The 21,892-nt window shown below is 39.9% G+C and overlaps 2 protein-coding genes across 2 annotated transcripts in view; one reads left to right on the top strand and one right to left on the bottom strand.

Annotated features, from left to right (window-relative positions):
- The window catches only part of LOC306882847 (attractin-like), a 61,933-nt gene extending 44,621 nt beyond the window's left edge, over positions 1-17,312 (top strand). The window contains exons 27-29 of the mRNA XM_079437801.1: positions 9,652-9,759; positions 15,132-15,246; positions 15,368-17,312. Coding sequence (XP_079293927.1) covers positions 9,652-9,759; positions 15,132-15,246; positions 15,368-15,492 — 348 coding nt within the window. The 3' untranslated portion in view covers positions 15,493-17,312. The remainder of the gene's footprint in view (positions 1-9,651; positions 9,760-15,131; positions 15,247-15,367) is intronic.
- Positions 17,313-19,772: 2,460 nt separating this feature from the next.
- LOC306882435 (GDNF family receptor alpha-4-like) overlaps positions 19,773-21,892 on the bottom strand; it is a 132,864-nt gene continuing 130,744 nt past the window's right edge. The window contains exon 8 of the mRNA XM_079437047.1: positions 19,773-21,130. Coding sequence (XP_079293173.1) covers positions 21,002-21,130 — 129 coding nt within the window. The 3' untranslated portion in view covers positions 19,773-21,001. The remainder of the gene's footprint in view (positions 21,131-21,892) is intronic.

Raw genomic sequence — 21,892 nt, 5'->3', positions numbered from 1 at the left:
TGTAATGGATCCAGTCTTTACTGATCCCTGTGCCACCGTGAAGGCAATGGGTTATTACAACAAAACAGTTCAGTAAATACCAGCGGGACTCATTGGCACAAGCTTTCCTTATCCACTCATGGCCATCAAGAACCGGCTGCAGCTTCAGACTGATTTAAGATGACAAGCAACGTGGGCATGCCTGCCTCCTTCAGAGTGCGCCGGCCCACATCCATTGCACAGAAATGCCATGGTTAACGAGAACGTTCTAGTCATTACGGTTCATGCAAGGCTTTCCCATATTCCCGTATCTTATCTCTCCAATATCCCTCAGAGCACGAATTTGTTTTGCTTTGATACAACAAATGAGCATGGGTTTATCTTGCCAGACTTTATAGAACTGTTGACTTGTTTCAAAAATAGTAAATTCTAACCAGTGGCGTGTGGCAAATCCCCCCTTCCACGGTAGCACGAATCAAGACAGACTGTGAGTATGAGGTTATTTTGGCCATTTTTGCCACCTTTTGTCTTGATTTTACACTTTCCATGCTGTAATACATTCATCTTTCTAAATGTTGCGGACAAAATTCAGTCATTTATATAGAAATCTGCACAATTAGGACTTACAAGTGAGTAGAGTCGGGTACTTTAACCGGTTTGGAGTGGGCGCCTCCTGCCGAGCCAGCCAGAAGCCGTCTGGACGAGTGGTACCTCCAGTCGTATCGTGGACGAAAAGACACCTCAGAGACACTCAGACTCCTCACTCATATTCAGAGCTTAGAGCTGACTGTAAATATGCAAAAGAGCATGCAGGTACCGTGCCAGAACATCTCCTTTTTAGGATTGGAACTGAACTCGATTAATATGCGAGCGTGTCTTGTCGGAGGAGCGCTCAAAAAAACTGATCAGCTTTCTCGCAGTCTTCAAATTAGGTTGTTCTTCCCCGCTAAAATGCTTTCAGAGGACGCTTGGCCAGATGGCTGCTGCCTCGACAGTGTGCAATCTAGGGCTCCTACATATGCGACCGCTTCAGCTCTGGCTAAAGAGCCGGGTGCCACAGAAGGCATGGCACACGGGCACCTTGAGCATCAAAGTGACGCGCGACTGTTTGCATACGCTGACCCCTTGGCGCAATATGACTCCGTATTGCCGGGGTGTTCGTACAGCTCCATGCTGTACACCTAGTGCTCGAGTGCTTTCTCCCAGACATTCTTCAACGCCACGTTCTCATCAGGACGGACAGCATGACAGTGGTAGCGTTTATAAATCACCAAGACGGTGTGAACTTGCGAGCACTGCTGCAGCTAGCGAGAGACCTCCTTCTGTGGGCAGATCGACACCTCCTCTCCATCCAGGCAGTACATGTCCCCGGACGCCTGAACTACGGCGCGGACTTATTGTTGAGGGGCAGGGTAATCCACGGGGAGTGGAGATTACACCCTCTGACAGTTAAAATGATTTGGAGTGTATTCGGCAGGGCGGAGGTGGATCTCTTCGTATCAGCGGAGAACACTCACTGCCCGCTGTTTTATTCACTGACACACTCTCCCCTGGGAGTGGATCCACTAGCTCACAGCTGGCCGAAAGTACGCAAGTATTCCTTTCCGCCAGTGAAAATTCTGCCTCGCATGCTTTGCAAAATCAGAGAGGAAAAGGAATCTATTCTGTTAGTGGCACCGAAATGGCCCAATCAACCGTGGTTCCCAGAACTGGTGAAGATGCTGGTAGCCCCCCGTGGACTATCCCACTGAAGAGAGACCTCCTCTCAAGCGCAAGGAACGATATGGCATCCAGAGTCATGGAGCCTTCATGTCTGGCCGCTCGACGGAGCTTTCCAGTAACAGATGCACTTCCTCAGCGCATGTTGAACACTATCTCTGAGGCTAGGGCTCCTTCCACAAGGCGTCTTTATGCACATAAATGGAAAAAAATTTCAAGTTGGTGCGTATCGCGGGGCGAAGACCCAATCAACTGCCCAATACCAATAATTCTTGCCTTTCTCCAAGAGCAATTTGATAGTGGTCATATGCCATCCACATTGAACGTGTATGTGGCCGCTATAACAGCCTTTCACGCGCACGTCGAAAATCGCCTGATCGGCAGAAATGACCCAATCATACGTTTTTTTTAAAGGAGCAAAAAGGCTGAACCCTCCTCGCCCTTCTACTCTACCCACTTGGGACTTGGAGCTTGTGCTTGACGCTCTCACGGGACCCCCGTTCAAGCCCATACAATCAGTGAGCTAGCGAGCACTCTCTCAAGACAGCGCTCCTGCTCGTGCTGCCCTCTGTTAAGCGAGTTGGAGACCTTTCAATTGTCGACTCGTGTATTGAATTCGGGCCAGGTTATTTCAGACTCACCTTGAAGCCTAGAAAAGCTTATGTGCCTAAAGTGCTTTCGACTCCATTTAAAGCGCAGGTCAACACTATTTGCTTTCCGCCCCGAAACACCGACCGGGACGGAGCCGCTTCGTACACTCCTCCTGTGCCCTGTACGTGCGGTGCGCACTTATATTGAGCGCTCTAGACAGTTCAGACTCTCGGAGCAGCTATTTGTATGTTTTGGTGGATGTACAAAAGGACTGCCTGTGTCCAAGCAAAGACTGTCACACTGTATCGTCAACGCAATTGCTTTGGCTTACAGCTCAAAGGGCGTGGAATGTCCAATAGGGGTTCGGGCCCACTCAACCCGCGGACTCGCGTCCACCTGGGCCTGGGCAAATGGCATGTCTATTCAGGACATTTGTATGGCGGCATGCTGGTCATCACCCAGCACTTTCACAAGGTTTTATAACCTAGATGTGTCGTCGCTTGCCTCTCATGAGCTGTCAGTGCGAGCAGCGCACGCGCCTACTCAGCCTCAGCTATGATCTGAGATATGTATCAATGGTTTCGACTGGGTTGTATACACCCTGTATTGACGCACCACCAATTCAATGCTGTCCCTAATAGTTTAGCACAATGTTATGATATAGTTCACCACGTCTTTTAGGACTTGATCACCATCATACTCTACTTATTGAGCACCACTACGGCCGTGCATCATAACACATGATTTCATTGAAATTAAACAATTTCAACTAATCTATATGTGAAAATGCAGATACCGTCGCCATTTCACATTATCTGTTTCACCGGAGTTAACTCCGCCCCTGGTGTGGTGCAACATCATCTAGTTGGCGCGCCCCCCCTGACTTTTACATGGTTTCGACTTGGTCCTGTAGACCTAAGCTGTGTTTACTAAGAGCACCAATATCATTGCCGCTCTCATTACGGCTCCGGATGTGAAACTTGACATACTTAGTCAAGCCAGTCTCCATCGCTGTGACACAGCGGGATTTTATATGTTCCCATAGCAATGTAGAGTGACCGAATTGAAGGGGAACGTTCTCGGTTACTTGCGTAACCGTTCCCCGAAATGAGGGAACGAGACATTGCACTTGTTACCATGTCACCGAGCTCAGGATCTTAGAATGCCAAGTTGCTTCAGTCAAAGATTCTGAATGGATGACGTACAAGTACTGCCTTCTATAGAGTGGGATTCCCGCTCATATTTTGCACGCTTGAACGCCATTGGCCAGTTTCACTGGCGTGATTCAATAAGGCTTCAGTAGTATTCGAGGAAAATGTATTTCCCATAGCAATGTCTCGTTCCCTCATTTTGGGGGACCGAGGTTACGCAAGTAACCGAGAGCAATATGATGCTAGTTTTCTCAAATGAAACGGTAAAATTCATATGAAGTGGGTCAAGTGACTTTCACAGCCTGTAAGTTCATGTGTTCATGTAGTGAGATGCAGAGGCCGAAAATCACCGCGAGTTCACGTGCGCTTCAGTATTTGTGTAGTAAACAAACCGTGTCTCCGCCTTTCATACATACTGAGGCTAATGGAATTATTTATTATTAATGCAGGATAAATTTTTTATTTTGTGTTTTAATATTCACATACACTAGTTCATATCGCGATTCGAATTAAGTGACAGACCTTCTTTTTTTTTTTATTCATCCAAAAATTAACAAATTCCATTGCATTCCGCGCTATAGAGTAAATTCCGTTTTTATGAATGGACTCCACCAGCCTTCCTGTCCGCGTTTTCGCGGAAACCGTATGATCCTGGAAATGTAAGCACACTTCAGAACATTTCGGTTTGCCCTGTGTGTTGTGTTTTAAAGAGTTTCAGGGGTGACATCATGTCACAGGGTCTCTCTTTCTCTCGTATGCGCCCAAATGCGTTCTGAGGTACCGAAATTTGGTTCCGAATGACTTCATGTGAATCGCTACTCGGTAGTACTGACGGTACCCAACCCTTCAAGTGAGGGCAGAAAAGGTCAGTGAAGATTTCACTCATGTCAGTGTTAATTTTGTCGTCGACGACGAAAAATATTCGTCAACGAACCTTTTTTCTGTGACTAAGACGGGATGTTGACGAGCTAAAACTAATATCTGATGATAAAAACTATGACGAAATTTATGCCACATCTTCGTTAACAAGACGAGACGGGACTAAAATGTTATTTGAGGACTACCGGACATTCAAAATACTTCCTATAGGCTAAGTTAACGGTCTTGTCTTTCAAAATCTGCGTCTCTGTCATTGGATAAGGTGCGTTTGCATATCTAGTCTCAGTATGGCAGCCGCAGTGGACGGATAGCCTACCAAAACGCGAACTAGCGATCTGAAACAATGGCCTCAGCACCCGAAGGGTTAGGGAGTGGGTGACCAGACGTCCCATTTTTCCCGGGAGTCACAATTCATTGTCGACTAACTTAAAGTTAGTGAAGGTGCGATAGGTGGAAACACGCTGATAGAAGTGCTCTCTCTCGCGCGCGCTCCACTTCTTCAGTTCTCATACAGCGCGCGATCAGTCCTCAGTGCTCAAATACACACACAGCAGTCCAAATGTCTATCATGTAGAGTATCTCACGGAAATACAGTTTAAGTGAGTTTAAACAGGTGGGTGAAAACTGAATGCATGTCAGTAGGCTATTACATGCATACCTTCCGTCTTAAATGGACAGCATTCCTAATTATCTGTCATAAATGTTAACCAACAAAAGATGTTAAATGTATACTTGTTAAGTAAACCTACTGTATCTGAAAAATACCAGTTTTTCCAAATTCAATCCTTGATTCAAATTTCTCATAATTAAGCTTAATTGATTTGGTCTAAAGAGAGAAGATTTGATGACTATTTTTGTTTGAATACTACATATAAAATAGCTACCAAAATAAATGTTGGTAACTGCAGTTTGACTAAAAGTAATGGCTAAAAGTTGACAAAAATGCAATGACTTTTCGTCGACTAAAACTATGAAAGACTCATATAACTAAAATGTGACTAAGACTATTAAGCTTTTTCATCTCAAGATAAAGACTAAGACTAAATCAAAAATGCCTGCCAAAATTAACACTGACTCATGTTCACGGAGGTCACGCATATTTGGTGAAAGCTACTTGGTTTGAAACTTTTTTTTTTTTTTTTTTTTTTGGCAAATTTTCACCAAAAATTTTCTGATGTCACTGTATCTTAAATGTACAGTGGGTTTGAATTTGAAAATTACATTTTGAACCAAACGAAACCATGCAACCAATATGGCGTTACTTGCTTTGTTAGCAGTTTGAAATGTAACATCTGATTATTTGTAGGTACTTTCTTGAATACTGAATACTCATTGCTTTTGATGGTTTTCCTGTGTTCATTTTTGGAAATGAAATGCTCACATATTCTCGCATTGTCAGTGTGATTTGACATTCAGGGGAGATCTGAGTTTTGGAGGCATGATCTGTTTTTAAATAGTCATTAAGACAGCCTAAAAGTGAATTGTTAGTGGCTGTATTCAGCTTTCAGGGCCATGCATAGAAATATCAGGCTTCACATGGTCACAAAAAGCAGGGATGTCAGAGAATTTTAAAATAGTAATTTCCAGGGCCGTACAAGTCAAAGAAATTAATTGAAAGAAGTCATACAAAGGTCATGGAAATCTCAAGTGATTTATACATTTTCTTACCTCTAAAATATTTCATTGACTATGACTAGACTCCCTGCTCTTTGCAGGAGTGTAATTTCTATAAAATGATTTTTAAAAATCCTTGTCCAGTAATTAGTCTTGGGGATTCATTGGTCAAAAGGTATAAAATCCCTGAAATGGGGACAGACAGACAACAGATTATCTAAAGCCTTTTATGTACAAAAATAAGAACAGCTTCATTTTTTTTTTAGCTGTGATTCTCTGAATCATATATAGCTGCTTTGCTATTTATATCCACATTGAAGATGTTTGTCAAGTGCAGTGTTTCAGATCAAACCCACCTCAAAATGTCTGTTGTAAATTATTGAAAAACAAAATGCAGATGCGTGTGCCTGAATGGTTCGGCATGTGAGTTGTGGCTAAAGACACATGTCTCTTTGCACTCTGTGCATTCTCTCTTTCTGTCTGCTGCAAGGCAGTGATATTAATTCCACTAATCTGTAGTCTCAGGGGCTTGTGGGCATAATTAGGCAGTTGGATTACGGCTCATTTGGGGGATTATATTCCTGCATTAATCTCTCACAGTGGCCCAGGTTTATCTCTGGTTGGTTGGGTGGCTCCCTCCTGTTCTTTCATGTTCCTCCCACTTGTAGCCTTGCATTTTCCCACCCTGTTGCTGAGACAATTAGATATATCAGACATGCAACTCCATTATTTTGCAGGCAATCTCACAGGCCAATTTTTTATTTATTTATTTATTTTATTTGTTTTTTTTTCCCTTTTCTCTTGACAACCAACTATTGATCTATGGCTTTATTCACAGTGCTTCAAATTCCAAGTCCACTCTTTAGGACTGACTGTCCCCACTGTCATTTTACAAGTGATGAAATCAGATCCATTTGTTCAAACAGTCTGGTGAATATCCGTTATATCTACACGGGTTGCCATATTAATGACTTTAGCTTCCCAAAAGATATGAGAAGAGCTCTCGTTTCAGAGGGTAGAATTTTTTTTTTATATTTCACCGCAGTGATGAACTCATGAGGCGCGTCAGACATCAAAAGACATTTTTCAAACCGCATATGGATATGATTTAGATTAAGACTGCAAATAACAATTATTTTGATAATAATTTAATCGGTCTTTTATGTCTTTTAAAAAGATTTTAAAAAGTCCCAAAAAATTTCAGTATTTATTTATTTTAAGTTTTACAACCTGCCCAGTGTGTGTGTGTGCAAAAGAATGTATCCCGTGCTATACATTGTGCAAAAAATGGTGAAATATAAGGTAACACGATTTTGAAATCTCCGCATCCACACGTACTTACAAAACCATGGCAACGACTATCGCAGAAACAAGCAAAGATGACACAAGCATATTCAAGCAAAAGCCAACACGGATAGGGGGACGGATCGGGTCACTATGAATCTGGGGGGCCATGTTCCCCCCGTCCCTAGTGCCATTTGCGTGCCTGTACGCAGAACAAATTTTGGGACAATTCAAGGCTACACTGCTGAAAAAAACAAAACAACAAAAAAGCAGCTGGGCTTAGCTGGTTTACACTGTTCTAGCTGGTTTTCAAGTGACCAAAACCCTTCTAAAACCACCAATCCAGACCAGCTGGGAGAAACGCAATGGGGATTGATATCAGTGTCCTTGTGTTTCAGCACACAGGCTGTCTTAGATCAGTATTCAGCATGGCTACACCTTACCATCTGATTCAGCACTGCTTCTTGAAGGTTGATTGAAAGATCTCTCTCTTCTCTCTCTTCTCTCCCTTCTCCACATCCATCTTTACCCCTCTGCTCTGTCTCTTTGAGTATGCCTTATATTCCTGACGGTAGTTTAAAGCACACATCAGTAAATATGCACTTTGATGTGCTGCAATGGGACCGTGTGGGTATGTGTGTGACAGTTGCTGTGCTCCCTGGAGCGCTTGTTCTCTCTCTCTCTCTCTCTCTCTCTTCCTTTTGCTCTCTCTGTCTTTATAAGATTTTCTGTTGTGTATTGAGCTGAGCATTCAAACATGGATGGACCGATACACAACCAACACACACAGAGATTAAATGACTTGTGATTCCTGCTGAGAGGGATGGCAGTCAGATGGTGGGGATTTCTAATTGAGTGGTTTGCTGTGAAGAAGCTTGTTTTGCTCTTATCGCTCCCTTTATCTGTCTTTCTCGGTCTCTCACACACACATACTGATTCAGATTACCATCTTCATCATTATTACCATCAGAGACCAGAGACAATCCCATGGTGACACTTGAGATGTTCAAAGCTTTAAAATGTTTAATGTGGGAACTTTTACGCAGTGAAAATGTAGTTTTAAAAGCATGTTTTCTGCACTTTTATTTTCAGAAAATGAACATAAGATAAAATGATTTTTAAAACCATATTTACAATTTTTAGATAGGTAGGTTGATGGGTAGATTAGCTTTTTTTATATTTTCTGTTTTATTTTAATGAATTTTTTGGTTACACTTTATTTTAAGGTGTCTTTGTTACAGTGTAATTAACTACATTTAGTTACTCTATGGTTAGGTTTAGGGTTACTTGCATGTAATTATGCGTATTTAATTATTATATTGGTAAGTACATGTGACGTGCAACATGGACACCTTAAAATAAAGTGTTAACAATGTATTTTTTTTCCCCAGTAAAATTTGTACTTCAACTTAAACATTTTATTTCTGTTAGTTGCTAAGGAAGCATTTCTAATTTTGATTTAAGCTTTTGAAGTTTTCATTATTTTACTTTACCATTTATTGTCTCCCTTGAAGGGGAATTTGTTTTACAGAGGTCGAGAACAAGCACATGTAAAACAAACAAATACAAAACACCATAATACAATAAATATTGAAAATTGACCTAAAAATTGACCTTTTCCTATTTGAATTGAGCTGAGAAATAGCATATGGAACCATTTTTTTTTTTTTTTTTTTTTTTTTTTTTTTTTTTATCCAATATTTATTTCTGCTTTATTTCAATTAATACAACAAAGGTAAGTTTATATAGAATATTATTGTGATTTCAGGAGCTGTGGTACTCGCATGGATGATGCAGGTATAAGTTTGGTCTGCCATGTGTCCCCTAAAATTTCCATTCACTGAAAAGAAGAAAAAGAAAAAATGATTGGCCTCTGTTTCCTGTTTCTTAAGTGAACCCCAGTATTTATATATTTATATATTTTTTCCTCCCATACTGTTGACAGACATTCGAAGACGTATCTCAAAATAAAAAGAGCTCTTGAGCACAGCTCTTGAAATTTTAATATCGACACTTATCAGATGTTCTATACCTGCATATAACCTTTTCACTTTTTTCCTTCTTTATTGGAAGATTTGTGCCAATTTATATGTTTATATCCTTATTTTCCTGAGATATAAGCAAAGAGCGGCATCAATTATGCTTAACAGGTGTTTGATCTGTTCTCTGTACGCTCTCTCGCAGACAGTTAAAAGGCTCTGCAGATATACCGTTCCTCTTGTTTGACTTCCTCTTAGATGGTCCTTTTATGTGTTTATGTGCTCACAAGCTTGTTTCAATCTGCTCTTCTCTTTCACATTCAGCCTGCATCTCTTTCAAGCTAGGCCGTTTCAACCCTCACCTTCATATTGATCTCTGCTTTAACGGCTCTGCCGTATGTATGTTTGTGTGTGAATGTAACACTGTTGGATAATTTTCCTCTTCTCTTTCTCAGCAACTCCTGCGAGAAATGCAGCAGATGGCCAGCCGACCATTCGCCACCATCAACGTCGCCTTGGAGACGGATGAGGAGCCGCCAGACCTGATTGGTGGAAATGTGAAGGTTAGCGTGACCTTTCCTGTGGTGACATGAGAGTGGCTTTAAGACAGAGTGCAGTTACTGCATATGTTAATGTGGGAACGAACTGAGAGCTGAGTCGCTGGCTCTGTTCCAAATCTAGTGAGCTGCGTCGCATGTCTACATAAGCAACTGCCTTCTGAAACACCAACCGAATAAAAAGCCATTCGAAAATATACATAGGCAGCAACTCTTTTAGGACTGGCCACTCGTGCTCTTTGATTAGTTTCTCATTAGCATATTTTGCTAATCTAAAGCCCGGTACATACCAAGCAAATGGTTGGCCGTTGGCCAACGTTAGGCCGATTGCGAGCGACGATAGGGCTAGTTTGTTTGGTGTGTTCCACTCATCGGGCTCACGTCGTCGGTAGTTGGCGTCGGGCTGTCGCATACCGTCGGTGAGAGAGAGAACTCTGATTGGATGTTCAGTTTAGCGAACAAGTCCGTGCAGAAGAATTAAAGCGAAAGTGATGAAAATGGCCAGGTAAATGAAGGCGGCATAGACAAAAGGCTGTTTTTTGATGTGACATGATCTTGCCCAAGCCTTCCAATATGCAAATGTTTTCACATCAGCTGCTTAAAATAATGAAAATTATCAACGTTACTGATATTCAAAATGGTAAGCAAGCGCTGCTTCGTTTACATTTCGTATATCTGCGTTTATCTCGTATTTCTTTGTTTCAGTTTCTCCGTTTGAATTATGAATATTTACTATTGATAACTGCTGATATAGACAGCTAACTCCTCTCACGCAGGCGCAGAACGCACGTGATCAGTTTGCAGTCGGCTGAAGTCTGTGCGGTGTGTTCACGTGCAGATTTTTTGTCCGACACTGCCGACTCGAGGCGACGACACTGCCGGCTTTCGTCGCCGTTAGTTCTGTCTTCCCCGGGCGCCACAGCATAAATGGCTGCCCACTGTTCCGGGTGTGTGTTCACGGTGTGTGTTTTCACTGCTGTGTGTGTGCACTTTGGATGCAGAGCACGAATTCCGAGTATGGGTCTCCATACTTGGCCGTATGTCACATCACTGAAGTCGGCTTGGTGTGTACCAGGCTTAAGGATTCAATGCCAAAATAAGCACAAAAATACAGATTTACCACTTTGTTTCCGATTCAAAATTGTTGATTCCAAAAGATTCACGTTAACATGTTGCCAAACTAATGATTCGGTGCTCAAATAAACTAAAAAATAAATACAATAGCGCTACAAATGCACATCAGTTATCAGTTAGGATGTCCAGTTTGCTTTGCTTTTAAAATTTGGTCTCTGCTGATGTTGTGAAATAATATACAGGGAAGTATTTCAGAAGGGCTTTTCACACTTGAAATAGTTAACCCTGAGTCACTCTAAATCTCAGGTAAACTGAATCCCTGGGTTATTGTGCTTCTCATTTCACACCACAACCCTCTATGCACCCCTTAGCAATAGAACTGCCATTCGCTAATGGATTTCTTGGTGTACTCACCAGACTCGACAGATATATATGAATATATGAATGATTTGAAATCTTATTTTCTTTACAAAATGACAGCCCTTTATGAAGATACATTCATATGTATTGCCACCTGCATGTTATTCTCGCCCACTACTAAAGTAACCAGCTGGCAGTGCTTTCTGATTAGTCTTAAAGGTTGAATAATTTCGAACTAACTAAAACAAGAGAGAATATAATTTGCATGAAGCACGTCAATTCTTCACGGTATGTAAGACTATTCGTTCTCTTTTTGCAAGTGTGAGAGAAACGGAACGCTCATTTAAGCGACAGTGAGTGGGGCACCTACACACGAGTTTACCCTGCTCATCCATTGATATCAATGGAAATAGTGCACTCACTTCGCTGTAAAGTGGTGATAGATGTTACTTAGTCAACTACCATTTACCAAATACAGCACACGACAGGTTTAGATGATATTGGTTGCGTTGTATGATTGTTTTTTGCATACAATCCACAATAGAAAGAGGTTTCTTTCCATTATTTGATGGTACATAGTCCTTGTATTACATCGCATTCAGTACAGATTTCAAACTTACATTTACAACTCGGGTAAAATATAATTTATTTTTCCGCTGAAGATTCAGCAATGGGGGAATACTATGCTGAAAAATGGTAAAGAATGCACTGATATGGGGAAATTTCTCGGTACATTGTGAAAATATTTACGTTAAATATTAACAACAAGGCCCAAACCATGCAGATGATCAAGTTAGTTTTCCATGCAGGCTACATTTTCGTGCACCCACTGAAAATAGGAATTGAGTAAATTTATTTTACTCAATTTGCATATGATTTAAAAAATTATATCTATATTCTAAAGGCGATGAATCGGAAAATGTAGGTTTTACCCCACACTATAAATGAAATAATTCTATCGATTTTAAAGTGGTAAATAAAATATATTTCACGAAGCTCTCCAATTAATTCTAGGATTTATCTTTAGAGGAAACGTGATACTACCTGACAACTTGGCCAAAATTAGGTACATTACAAGGCAGTATAAATTTTTTTAAATGTGCTTCAAGAATTGTCTTGTTAGGCAGCTCACTAGGTTTTAGAACAGAACTTCTGTGTTTTAAGTCTCAAACTAAACCTCTGTGTTTTTTGGTACTCAGCAACTTTAAAACCATCACACTTTCATTGTCTAGTTTTGACAGCTTTGTTTAATTCTGTTTACTTTAGTTTCAAGGCTTCTTGACCCCTCTATGAGATTTGCAACTAATAACTGCATTACATACTATATCAGCTATATTTGATTTCAGGAATTGTTGGTTTGTAATTACTGTTTTGCTTTGTTTGTTGTCTTAACACTGTAATGACAGCCCTAGAGTGAAGATCCAATTTAGATTTACCTCTTTCCTATGTTCTCACTCCTGCTCTATCAATGTCCTATGCTCACTATCAAGGTTTAAAAGTAATTACAATCCAGCCATCCTTGATAGCAAAACGCTATAAATGCAGTTATTTCTCTCAAATCTCATAGAAGGACCCAGAGGGTGTAAAACTAAAGTAAACACAACTAAACAAAGATTCAAGATTCAAGAGTTTTATTTGTCACATACACAATTATACAGGGTATAACCAGCAGTGAAATGTAGGTCAGGTCCGCTCCAAGGACAGTGCAATTATATAGAATACAAATATTAAGATATATAATATATAAATATATAATACAAATATATAAATATATAATAAAAAATATATAATACAAATATATCCCCCTTGCTCTGAATTGACAGTGGGAAAGTGCGAGGAGGAGAGAGATAGAGAGGAGTTAGGGGGTGAACTGGCCTCGGTAGGATAAGAAGTGGCTTAAAGAGAAGAATATATGAAGAGAGCAATACACACAGAAGCTCGGTGGACATCAGAGCATTTAAAGCTGTAGTTTGTGGCTTCTGACACACTCAGTATACATCTGCTTTCTCTCTCACTCCCTCACCGTCACTTTAGTTTTCTTTAATTATAAGAGTTAATTAAACAGAACCTGTCTTCTGCTTGCTCAGTCTGGTTGCCTCAGATAATCGCCTGAGCCGAAACATAACGAATGCATATGTATAAATGCATACATACAGCAATACGCCCCTCCATACTCATGCCGATGCTCTCAGAGGCTGTAATTGAATTTTATTGGGAGTTTCTTCTTTTCGTGTACTGGAGGAGTAGGTGTGTATGGCGTGAAAGATAAATGCCGTTCCCCCCTGCTCTGAATTGACAGTGGGAAAGTGCGAGGAGGAGAGAGATAGAGAGGAGTTAGGGGGTGAACTGGCCTCGGTAGGATAAGAAGTGGCTTAAAGAGAAGAATATATGAAGAGAAGGAGGGATGACTATGCAAGTGTGCTGTACAGTGGGGAGAATGTGTGAATGAGGGGTTGGAGAGCCGCAGTAAGCACACAAACACCCAGTCATTGAACAGGCTTTTTGATGCATATGCGCTAATATCACGCATACACACAACACACGCTGGGGAAACTCGGCAGTTAAGTAAATGAACAAGTGTGTGTGTATAAAAGGCTTTATGTAAGGCTTGGGACTAAGGGCAAAATGAGAGTGTGAAATGGGTCAAAGCTGGAATATGATTTGTGCGTATGTTCAAAAACAGAAGGTCATGTGCTTTCAGCCCTGCTCTACACATGCATTAAAAATACTTACAAAAAATACAACGGTTTTTGTGCATTTACCGTGGTATTCTTTGAAGTACAGTTCCTTGGAATATACATTAGCAGTCATTTCAGTACACTGGTACAATACATGTCACAGATATATACTAAAAGTTTAATTGGGAAACATTATAAATTAAAATCATGTAAGCCTTTTCCTTTAAAATATTTCACAGATATATACTAAAAGGTAATTGGGAAACATTTTAAATCAAAATTATGTAAGCCTTTTTCTTTAAGATATTTTTGGCGCAGTTGTTTTGCCCCTGATAAGAGGTGAAGAGGCTAAAATTATTATACAGCATTTGGATACCAGTGTCACAGGTGTACATATTTTGAAAATTGACTGAATGAGTCAAATTCAGAGTCAGAACTGTCAATATGTTTTAATAATGTCATTTAAATGTACAATGGGGTCCAAATGTCTGAGACCACAATGAAAATCTTAATTTTTTTCTGTCAAGTCTGGAAATTGGTCTTGTGAATCCTTTGTGCAGACGTCAGATGTTCTTTCTTACAATGAAACTGAAGATGCTCCTTGAATCATTCTCAAATTATGATTTAATTTTTTACAGAAATTAAAATTTTTATTAAGCAAGAATGCATTAAATTGATCAAAGTAAAGACATTTATATTGTTACAGAGATTTCTATTTCAAATAAATGCTAGTATCTTGAACATTCTATTCACCAAAGAATCCTGAAAAAGTGTGTATTATGGTTTACACAGAAATATGAAGCAGCACAAATGTTTCTTGAGCAACAAATCAGCATATTAGAATGATTTCGGAAGGATCATGTGACACTGAAGACTGGAGTAATGATGCTGAAAATTCAGCTTTGCTATTACAGCACTAAATTACATTTGAAAATATATTAAAGTAGATAACATTTATTTGAAATTAATTTTTCACATTATACTGTTTTTACTGTATTTATGATCAAATAAATGCAGACTTGGTGAGCAAAAGTGACTCGAATGCATTACAAGCCCAAACTTTTGAATGGTAGTATAAAATTTTAAATTAAAATTCACTCATTTTGTGGTGTAATGATATAACATAATATAATTTGTAAAAAGAACAAATTAAATGCAACATTTGTATTAAATGGAAAAAATTAAGCATTTTCACTAGTTGTCTCAGGACCCCACTGCATATCCGTTTATATTTTTGTAACCGTTTGTCTTTTTCCCCCCTCACAGTCTGTACCCAAGCCCATAGCTTTGGAGCCCTGTTTTGGGAATAAGGCAGCGGTGCTCTCCATCTTTGTTAGATTACCCAGAGCCCCTGGAGGTATTCCTCCTCCAGGACAGTCAGGTGGGTCGGCGAGCCAATGCATTTGGCCCCCACATTGAGTGCTGAACATTTTTACACTCTCTGCCGCCAAGGCCATTATACTGTCGCTCAGAAACACCTCTTTGTCTTCCTCTCTTCTCAGGTCTGGCAGTAGCGAGTGCATTAGTGGATGTGTCTCAGCAGATGTGTCTGGGATATAAGGAGAAGTCGGGAGGGTTGCGTAGCCGCAAGCAGCAGCCATTAGCACAGCCCGCCACCTGCGTCTGACATTTACCCCTCGTCCTCTGACCTCGGACCCCTGCCAGGACTGAGTCACAGGAACACACGCTTATGGCTGGGTGGCATGGTTTAGTCAAGCCAAGCGGACTCTGATTGGAGAAACTGAATCTCTCCTGGCCCAAGCTGAGAGAACACTACAGGAAATGAACTCTTATGTGACCCTGACTGAAAGGACTTATCTGGGGCCACTTTATGATATTTAACTTATTTCAGTTATTTTATTCCATTTTTACAATCAGGAGGAAGAATCCTTGCACTGCTGCATCTCTGATGAAGGGAACACGCACACACACACACACAGACAAACTTCTCTTCTGGAGACTTCTTTGGCTGCATGTCTATAACACAAACAAACACACACACTCATGCATATAGTACAGGATGTCTTTCAGAGGCATATAGTACATCTGTGTCTCTTTAATCATGGCAGTAGTCACCACAAATTGCTTTTATTTCTTAATTAATCACGTCTCTGAGTTGATGTGCAGGAATAAGTCACAGCGAGCTGGTATGTTTACAAGCGTTTTACTTTACAGTTCATCTGAGATGTCTCTCCCAAGCATTATATGTTTGTCCCAATAAGATGATCTACATTTGACCTTTTTCACATCCTTCCATTCTCTTTTGAATTACCTCCTTTCACATGTTCATGTAGAGATCTGAGACGTCAGTGTTTATGTTTGCCATAATGATTTTTATCATTTACTTCCTCTCACTTGTCTCTTATCTGAAATCTCAACCCATTTCTCAAGCACATTTCAAGGAAGGCAGAAATAAAAGGCGACTGCAGGCAGGCAGCAGGATGGAATCAGAGCGAACAAGGACCTTGTTTGGGTTTCTCAAATGTCAGATGTTATTTTGGGCTGGCGAAGGATTATCTGCATACACAAACCTGGACCTGCGTCGGATACCGGGGGTATTCTACAGAATATGGAGTGGATTGCCTAGTGCAAAGGAAAGGTCAGAGATAGAATGAGCAAATGTGGCATTATGAAATCTAAACCGGTGTAAGTGCGTGTAGCGGCGCAGTCATTACATCTTTCATTATCCTGACGCACGGCTGTATCGAGACGGCACAGATGACCTGCTTGCCAGTTCTCGGTGCGTTTAGAGTGCCATGAATAAAGGGACACAAGTCACTAGACCAGAACCAAACAACTAGTATTGAGAGCCTAAACAGGATGTTACTAATCTGTCCGTGATCTCAATGGAAAATTCATGTCCTGTGACACCCACCAGGTGCGAATGTAAGCCGGAATGTCGTAGCGAGACCATTTATGTTTTTTTCTCGTGATCTGTTTGGGTCCAAAAGGGAAAACGCACTCACAAGTACACACAAAGTGGTCTAATGAAAGGAGCTGGTCTCTCTTCCTTCAGATGGAAGCTAATTCTCACATTGCTTTTCTCTGTAAGCCTCAAACAGTACTCCTAACAGTACACCGACCGCACCATCTATATACAGTGAGACTGTAGATCCGGAGTCTGTAGTTTGTTAATATGTATAATGTAGCAGCAAGTGCACTCAAGTTTTTTTGTACATAGTGATGGACAGTAATGTGAATGCCGTCTATGTTAAGCGACTTGCTGCACTTGTCGGGTGGAGTATCCTAGGCTTTTGAAATGTGACTGCATTGCAGCTTCTTTTGTATGTAAGATGATGAATGTCATGAACAAACTTTAAACTAGCTTCCTACTTTAAAAAAAAAAAGACCTGCAAATTTAAACTGACCTTGTAATTATGTGTACATAAAGAATGACATAGAACATTTTGTCTATAATTAAATGGTAAAATGAAGATGACTGCCTGTAAATCTGTTGTTCTAATGTTGAGTGAAATTGCAGTGTTCTTGTTTAGCTTATCACCCATCGTTTATTTAATGAGATAACGAGCTGCCTATGGCGTTTTTTTAGCTATTGAGTAATTTATGTAGCTCAGGGGGAAACGGCACGGTACAGTACGGCATCTAATGTACATTGTTTTATCTTCATTGCATAGTGTGCTGTTGTAAGCATTTAAGCTAGTCTCTCACAACAGGACAGATGAAATGCATTTGTTATCTCCTTATTATCAGCAGGCGGATGTGGATAAACAATATTGTGACAACTTCCTCAGCTCGGCGTGAGCGTTTATCCAGTGCCTCTTCACAGATTTTCCAAATGGGATTACGAGGGAGCTGTCAAAGCCTCCCCGCTCAGATATATTACAGATACTTTACGGTTTCATAATTGAATGGAAATTCTCACCATTAGCTGTGTATTTGCATTTTATCAAGCACATTGGCAGGAATCCAGAAACAGAGAGGGTGAATATTCTTTTCACAAATTCCCTCTTTAAAATGGTCATTGGGACCTGTGGAGTCTCAGAGGTCTTGACCTTCTCGACTGTATGCAATGATTAAAATCATGCATCAAAATTTGGACAATTTTCTGTTGAATTAATATTTCACTCTAGTGAAAATGTTTCAAGTTTAATTATTATGTGATGTTTAGCTGCCCCATATTTTGCTGGCATCTGTTACAGCATGATTTTTCCATTTCCCAAAAAAAAAAGGAACATTCCTTAAAATTACAGGATCCAGGAAGTCATCGCTTGGACTCGTTAACCGCATGCCGTGAGTACATCATCATGTAAATCATATTCCATTTACAAATTGTAGTGGTGCCTGCATTCGTCAAATTCAGCCATTTAACTCTTTAAGCAAAGTTATTTTCAGGGAATATTTTTCTTTATTTTGTGGAAAGTATGTTATGTAAATGATAGCTTAATTTACATTTTTCATTTTTAGGCTATATTTGTTATGTTTTAATTGGAAAAATTGCTTTAAAAAACTTGACAGTCAACATTTTCTGAAGCTTAAAAGGATAGTTCACCCAAAAATGAAAATTCTATCATTAATTACTCACTCTCATGTTGTTCCAAACCCATTAAGCCCCTCGTTCATCTTCAAAACACAAATTATGATATTTTTGATGAAATCCGAGAGCTCGCGGACCCTCCCATAGACAGCAAAGGAACTAACACTTTCAAGGCCCAGAAAGGTGGTAGGACATTGTTAAAATAGTCCATGTGACATCAGTGGTTCAGCTGTAATGTTTTGCAGCTGTAATGTAGCTACGAGAATACATTTTGTGCGCAAAAAAAAAACAATTTGATATATTCAACAATTTCTTCTCTTCCGCGTCAGTCTTTGCTGCCATTCACGAGAGTACCACACCGAATGCATGCGGTGCTGCAGATGCATGAGCCCGCGTTCTGGCATGCTCATAGCTTCATAAAATTACAGTTAAATCACTGATGTCACATTGACTATTTTAATGATGTCTTTACTACCTTTCTGGACCATAAAACATTTCAGTTGTGTTGCTGTCTATGCAGGGTCAGAAAACTATCCCGTTAAAGAGATTTTTCAACCCCCCAACAAGAGATTCTTTCTTCTGTTGAGCATGAAAGATGTTTTGAAGAATATACCAATAACCAAGCAGCTGCTGGTCCTCATTGTCTTCGATTTACATATTTTTTCCAAACTCTGAACATAAGTGGCTACCAGGAACTGTTTAGTTACCAACATTCTTCAACATATCCTCTTTTGTGCTCAACAGAAAAAAGAAATTCAGAAATAAATAAAAAAATCAGCTTAAGTGTGACTTGGTGTCCACATCCATGTTGTCCTGCTCCTGAGTCCAGATGTCCTTCATATTTCCTTGAGTATGTCTTGTGGCAGTAGCACAACACTGTTAGTGGGCGTTTTATTTTGTTGGGGGTTGTTAGTCTGAAGGGCAGTGTAGATGTGTGTGCTGACCCAGACGATGCGCACAGGTGACAATGCAACGACTGTGCTCCAAATAAATGAGGGTTACTTCACTCCCTCAGTTACTCATTACCCCCTCAGCTTGAGCTGATTGGCAGGCCCACACACAATCTGCACCCACAGAACTTGAATTACAACATCAGTCATTCATGAAGCACCTCTAATATTTAATTCCACTTTTGGCTAATTTGGTAATGATTTCAGCTATTTTTAATAAATAAATAAATCACAGTATTCATTCCAAATCAAACATGTATGACTTTCTTCTGTAGGGCAAACAAAAATACATATAAATATTAATGAATATTCTCACCGCTATTTTCCATATAACTATTTTCAATTATCATCTTAGCATATTTTACCATATTAAAATCAATTGCTCAGGTTTTTCCCCAAAATCAATGCTGCATAAACATATGCTCTTACTTTATGTACATATTTGGACACACAAGCATTATTCTGTACATCTGTATCTGGCAGGTTTATTTTTCAGGAAATAACAAGTAAAATCCACAATTTCCACCCATTATGACAGAAATGCTTTGGCCCGTTTTGTGATGCAGGTCACTGATTGGTCAATAGTCTCTGAAGGTTGTTAGAGGGCAACGCATTTACTTTTCACTCACCTTGTTTGTCATCACAGGACACTTGAGAATAAAAAAGCAACACAACTGCAGATGCCAAGTGCTCATAGGATGGGGGCGCAGAAAACTGCCGTCAGTCACTGGAGCGAATCAACAGACCCTCGTTGTGCTCGTTTTGATTGGTGGAGACGAACAGTGAGTAAGGAGATGGGATTAAGCTGCTTGAATTCACATGAACAAGAAGTGTTTTTTTTTTTTTTTGTTTAACAGGGTGTTTTGTGCTTCTTTTTCCATTTGCAATTAGCAGTTTGGTGCAGTATTTCAGACACCCATATTCACAGGTGAAGTATGCAAGAACTGCTCCGTGATCATGACATTCATCAAGATACTTCTGCTCTTCGTATCTGTGCCATTTTCTTAGCAAACCGTGCAATCCAAGACTGCTGGGAGAAACAGCCTACATCTAAACAATACAGCCACATTACAAAAATAAAGACCGTCTCTGTAACCCACTGGAAGAGCTCTCATTGCAGACACTTTTAGTGCATTACATCAGTTTCCTTTCTCTTACCGCTTGTTCTTGTGCTGCTTCAAGCAGACATCACAAAACAAACTTCTATCCGGGTGAATATACAGCACATGTACCAACACCGTCCATTCGAAAGAGCTGGGGAAAAATAGATATTGAATTATGGATGATGAACAGGTAGAAATTTGTTAGGCTTTTTTTGTTGTTGTTGTTCTTGTTCTTTCTTTTTTGTGTGAAATTTGTAGCGTAGGCATGACTCAGCCACCCGTCGACTACCTTTCAGTCGCTTGCTTTGAAGAGAGGGGGTTTTATCTTACACGGGCACCATTTTCAGTTCAAATTAAGAGAGGAGAAACACACAATTATTTAAACCCTGGAAATCAGTCAATGTGAACACCCAGACAATGAATCACTATGTTGCATTGAGGAATGGAGCAGGGTTTCATATATTTAGAGAGTTTGGCGGTTTTTGCGTCTTCTCCGAACGAGTTATTGTGATGCAGAAGTTGAAACTCATGAATACACGCACGCTGTTCCAGTTCTGTGGTGCTTTGATTGGTTGCTTGATTTTGAAGTTAGAGAGCCAGCAGCAGGAAGGGGAGGAGCCACATTACCATGGCCAGGTGGGCCACTGTAGGACTGGCGTCATAGAGATCAGGGGATGGGAGTGTGGAGTCGCCCCACAGTCTGTCTCTCTCGTTCATCTGCAGAACAAAAAGAGCAAGTGAGATCTGTTTTATTTTATCATCATCTTTTATAGGTATCGCAGACAGATACAGTACTAGATGGATTTATCTCTAATAAACAGTGGTGGATGGGTCTTGAAGTGTAAACGATAAAACGCAACCAAGTCTCACAAGTGTGGATAGTTATAAAACATGAACAGACCTCTCAACTTCTAAAAGGAAGATAAAGATGCCTTTTGTTAAGTCTCACAAGATTTATTTGATTAAAAAACATAAGTGAAATATCATTACAATTTAAAATAATCGATAACTATTTTAAATGTAATTTATTCCTGTAAAGGCTGAATTTTCAGCCGCCGTTAATTTCAACTTCAGTGTCACGTGATCCTTAAGAAATCACTCTAATATGCTGATTTATATTCCACATATTTTTGTGGAAAAGATTTTTTTCAGGATACTTTGATGAATAGAAAGTTCAAAAGAATATAATTTATATGAAACTATCTGTCTAAACTATCTGAAAATCTATTGCAACATTATAAATGTCTTGCACTTTGCAGAAAAAAAGATGTTTGTTTTAGAAAATAATCTTAGTGATGTAGTGTAGGTTATGTGACGTTTCATCCTCAAAAGGCGTGAAAAAAAAATATGAAAAAGAAAAGAATGTGTGCCTGATTATAAATACAGGCTTTGTTGAACGAATGATTGGTTTCTGAGAGCATGAAACTTTCAAAATTCAGTTATAAATAATAAACAATTTTGGCATCGTGTTGTAATCAC

The sequence above is a fragment of the Barbus barbus genome (genome assembly GCF_936440315.1).
Source record: "Barbus barbus genome assembly, chromosome: 16".
Taxonomy (NCBI): Eukaryota; Metazoa; Chordata; class Actinopteri; order Cypriniformes; family Cyprinidae; genus Barbus; species Barbus barbus.
Note: the sequence above shows the minus strand (reverse complement) of the source record. Positions and strands in the feature narration are given on the sequence as shown.